Source organism: Micromesistius poutassou (assembly GCF_964030765.1).
Source record: "Micromesistius poutassou genome assembly, chromosome: 8".
NCBI classification, from domain to species: Eukaryota; Metazoa; Chordata; class Actinopteri; order Gadiformes; family Gadidae; genus Micromesistius; species Micromesistius poutassou.
The window spans coordinates 8,964,152-8,969,151 of NC_140278.1; the positions used below are offsets into that span (position 1 = coordinate 8,964,152).

A 5,000-nucleotide genomic window follows, 5' to 3' on the forward strand; every position below is an offset into this window, starting at 1 on the left:
CCCCCCCCCCCCCCCCGGGGAGTTCACCCGCCTCGAACTTCTACCTTCAAAAAAAAAAAAAAAACCCTGTTTCTTTATGATAATGGACAGGATCAAGAGGTTGTTGGTGGCCATCCCATAATGTGTGACGCGCTGCGGTGACCCACCGCCCTTCACCAGGCGAGTGCCTCTTCATTCACTCCGTAGGTCGGCCCTCCGGGGTCAACAGCCCGGCGTAATTATGCATTTAAACGCCCGCTTCCCCTGATTTTTCTGAACGGCAGACTAGTAGTAGTAGTGGTGTCCTCGGACAGAAAACACACAGAACGTGAACCTCAGTGATGGGGGGAAAAAAAAGCTGGGAGCGCTTTGAGGACAACACTGTGAGTCTGGGTGATCAAACCGCCGTCGCACTCTCTCGGCTTCACTAAAACATTTACCGTTTATCAATATCATTTGTCAAAATGACTTCCTCGTACAGATTCTGCAAGAGGGCGTTCTGCGTGCCTGCCAGGAATGTAAACAATAGCGCCATAGCGCTGGTCTTTTAGAATCAATGTGCTTCCGTCGGTACGGAGACCGAAAATGCAGAGTCCGCGCACCGAGCGTTTTTGACAAATGATATTCACGACAGATGTTTTTAGCGACGCCAGAGAGAGGGTTACGACGGTTTGTCCACCCAGACCGCTATAATCCTGAACGACGTGCACACACACACACACACACGTAAAAGTTGGCCCCACACAGACAGGGTTCTCCACCAGTGCTGTGGGGGAGCCCTGGTGGGCCTTAAGGAAAGACGAGGTGTGCCGTGACATTAAGTGGGATTTAATCCATCTTCTTCCAGTAGGTGAATAATAAAATGAGCATTATTTATGATTCTCTATCTTATTGATTATTGATCCATCTAAAGCTCTTGCTACATTCCAGCTCACATTCTATTTTTATGATGATGATGATGCCTGTGTGTGAAATATTGTAAGAATTGCTACTAAACTAGCTGGTGTATATACTACCCTTGTTATAAAGTGTGTGCTATTTATCATGCCGTACGACTGTAGGTTGGAGGGCCTTGACTGTGTGGATGGGACCGTGGTGGCCTTAGCCCCACAACGTTCAGGAACCACCGGGCCTTCGTAGACTATATGATTCAGCAGCATCCACAGTGACTCACCAGGAATATTCTCTCCAACTGGTCCTGGATGTCCTTCATCCAGGAAAGGCTGCCACTCCCTGGATCATCTCGATGAAGATGCAGCCCACACCCCTGGAGACACAGACACAAGAGCAGGTGTGAAGAAAAGAACCAACGGATCGAAGAAGCGGACTAACAAATGACTATCGGCTCCTTAGCGGAAAATACACAATGTTCTCTCAGCCATCCCCTCTCCGGACTACTGCTTTGTAAACCGGATACTTTCCGAGGCGATGATAGGAAAGTGTAAGAAAAGAAAAAAGAGTTGTTTCTTTCCACATGAGTGAATCGGTGCAAAAGGTGTGAGTGTCTGGGGTCACGGCAGGTTCACCGTGGCTCACCGCTGAGGAAGCTGCTGAACCAAACCGAGAGTAAGAAAGGAAGAAAAGACAGAGACAGAGAGAGAGAGAGAGAGAGAGAGAGAGAGGCACAGGGGGGAGTGACGGAGGGAGTTGGCTGGAGGTGTCCAGGAGAGAGGAAGGGGGGCTTGGCGTGGGCACGTGTGCAGGATGGGTGTGTGTGTGTGTGTGTGTGTAAACTGTTGTCAGAGCTCGTTTGTCAGAGAGCTATTGTTTCGTGACAGGTTCACTTTGCAGCCCAGTGCACAGCACTGGGCCGTGGCTCTCAGTGCCGCGGCTACGGGTGACGGACCGTGGGCCACGCACGGATGGAGAGACGGAGCGGGTCAGACACGGAGCAAGAGGCGGTGCCGGTGGAGAGGAATGGGGACCGAGAGACAGAGGGAGAGAGGGAGAGAGAGAGTGAAGGCAAAGAGGTAAAGAGAGAGAGAGACACTCGTAGAGGCTTACGTATAGAGAGAGAGAGAGAGAGAGAGAGAGAGACGGCAAAGAGGTAGAGAGAGAGAGAGACACTCGTAGAGGCATACGGAGAGAGAGAGAGAGAGACAGAGAGAGAGAGAGAGAGAGAGAGAGAGACACTCGTAGAGGCATACGGAGAGAAAGAGAGAGAGAGAGAGAGAGAGAGAGAGAGAGAGAGAGAGAGAGAGAGAGAGAGAGAGAAAGAGAGAGAGAAGGGGGAGGGGGAGCAAAGAGAGAGGGGGAGGGGGAGCAAAGAGAGAGGGGGAGTGGGAGAGACATTCACAGCATGCTAAGATTCATTTTGGCTGGGGTATAACCTCATCCATCTCCATAAGCCTCCTATAGGAGCCCAGGAGCTCCAGCACTCCTATTGGAGCTCACAGAATGGCCTTAGTGGGGTGTGCCAGAGTGCATGGAGTGCACGGTGAAAGCAAAGACAACAACTTAATCCATGGGAAAAATATATAGAATATCTGCTAGATGCTTTGTATTGGCTCTAACATTGAGCCACTATAAAGTATAATATAAAGAACTACATTGATGGTTGAAATATTAAATGGAGGACAGCCCTGGAATGCTTCATGGACTGGTACTATACAAATGTAAAGAGAGCATACACCCCCCTCAACATAAGAGCAGTAATTCAAGTTGGTTGTGTCTAAATATATATTTCTGCCTCACTGTTCATCATAAATCATTCATCATTCCTTTATATTCTATTCTGATTTCAATCCATTGTTTCATTAATAATATCCACTAGTCCTTTGTGCGTGTGAGTGTGCATGTGCGTTTGTGTGTGCGAAAATACTCTGATATTTTATTCACATCAAGGTTAAATATACGCCACACATGTTCCTGGCAGCGGGGCGTCCCCTCCCATGGGCGCTGGTTAAGTACCGTGAACCCGCAGCACGCTCATGCGCTCCACTCACACATTAACTCAGGGCTGTTTAAGTGAACCATTCATTATTTAATGTATTCTGAGGTTAAATGATTCATTGTTTGTTCTGATCGATGGCTGGGCCATCAGATAGCGCTTTGTCTTATTGTCTTCTGCGGCTGGACGTTTCAATTTATTTTTTTGGTTTCCATTAACATTATGACCAGTCAAAGGCAGAAAAGTACTAAATGAACCTCAGAATGGTAATGATGCTTTGTGCAGCTTTCTGCCCGCTTGTGAGTTACTTGAAATTCACGAGCGGATATATCTACAAAAAAGGCAAGACAAAGGAAATAAAGTGCCAAGTTGACAATACTATTGCCTGTAAACTAAATACTAGGATTATTAGTGGAAATAAAGAAACACAACAACCAATTGACATTAGGCCACTGGCTCCAAAACAGTTGTGTGAGCGCATAGATAAATCCCTGTATAAATAAAACAAAAGATCGATAGCGTGTGAGGAAAAAACAATAACGTAAGAAACACAATGGGCAAATAAATACATAGTGTTTCCTCATGTTCTGTGGCTGAGAGGCTGAGCCTCTTGTGTTCTGTACGGGGCGGTCCAGTGCGGAGCAGGACACAGAGAGAGTAGACAGGCTCTGGTGGTCCCCGGATGCGGCCTATTAGCTGAATGTATTACCTTCTCCTCACAGAGCCCGGGCCGGCAGACCACTCACACCTAGAGGGTAAGTGCACTCCTCCTCTGAGTCACAAGAGAGGAAACGGCACACTACGTCCTGACGAGGGGGGAAGGGCCGCTGTGTGTGTGTGTGTGTGTGTGTGTGTGTGTGTGTGTGTGTGTGTGTGTGTGTGCGCGTGCGTGCCTGTGTGTGTGTGTACGTGCGTGTCCGGGGAGTGTTTTCAGTGTGTATTCTTCTGAGCATTTGCCACTTATCCACCTGCTTATAAAAAACAACTCATCTGACCCCCCCCGCCCCCACCCCCCCGCCCCCACTCCCCCAACTTCTGATCTTTAATTGGCCGCGGTGGGAAGCAGATGGGGTCCTCGTAGCGGGGGACTGCCCGTCCGCTGCCTGTCTTGAGATAGATGTGAACACGGCTCATACCCAGGTGGGAGGAGGGCTCTGATAAGAACCAGCCCAGCCCACCTCCCTCCGACCTCACCCACAAGCCCCCCCCCCCCCCCCCCCACACACACACCCACCGCCTCCAGACACACACACACACACGCCCTGCCTCCAGAGCTCTCTGGCTCCATTTCAACGCACCCTGAGCCGTCGCTGCGCGCCTGAAAGGGGGAATGCCGTGCAGGGGAAGGCCGCGTACAGGGGCCTGATCTGAAGACAACGGCCCTGGACACGTTAACCCCGGGGATTGATCAGTGATGTCGTCTTATGAGCTCTGTTGGTGACTGGGGAGGAGGAGGAGGAGGAGGAGACTGAGGAATATGAGCAGGAGGAGCAGGAGGAGCAGGAGGAGCAGGAGGAGCAGGAGGAGCAGGAGGGGGAGTAGGCAGACGCAATGCGGCGCCATTAATAGGTGAACACACCCTGCAGCCTGGAGCAAACACCGATCGCAGGACAAGGCTGCAGATGTATGCTTAAGTCCTGCATGAGCAGCACTATGCTACTGTAGAAGGGGGGGGGCGGCTCGAAGGGGCGGAGGGCAGGGTGTGTGTGCGTGTGTGTGTGCGTGCGTGTGCGAGTGTGTTTGTGTTTGTGTGTGTGCTCGGGAGGGCATACCCACCACATGTCGAGGCAGGTGGAGTAGTCGGTGGAGCCCAGGAGGACGTCTGGGGGTCGGTACCACAGGGTCACCACCTCGTTGGAGTACGTGTGGCTCGGGACGGACTTGGCCCTGGCAAGACCTGGGGGGACACACACGCACGCACGCACACACACGCACGCACACGCCCACACACACACACACACACACACAAGGGAGAAAGCCTTATGTTAGCAATCGTTATCATTGAATGACCTTCAGCGGTGCTCACAGCAAGTGTAATGCACTCTGGGAAAACAAGGTGAACAGCTTACCTGACTGACAAGGCTTTAAATGGAGCATTGTTTTTTTTTTGTACCGACTACCCCGCATGTGT

At 50.8% G+C, this 5,000-nt stretch overlaps 1 protein-coding gene across 1 annotated transcript in view; it reads right to left on the minus strand.

Annotated features, from left to right (window-relative positions):
* cdk14 (cyclin dependent kinase 14) overlaps positions 1 to 5,000 on the minus strand; it is a 103,421-nt gene that overhangs the window by 48,159 nt on the left and 50,262 nt on the right. The window contains 1 exon segment of the mRNA XM_084472380.1: positions 4,646 to 4,766. Within this exon segment, the coding sequence (XP_084328506.1) occupies positions 4,646 to 4,766 (121 nt within the window).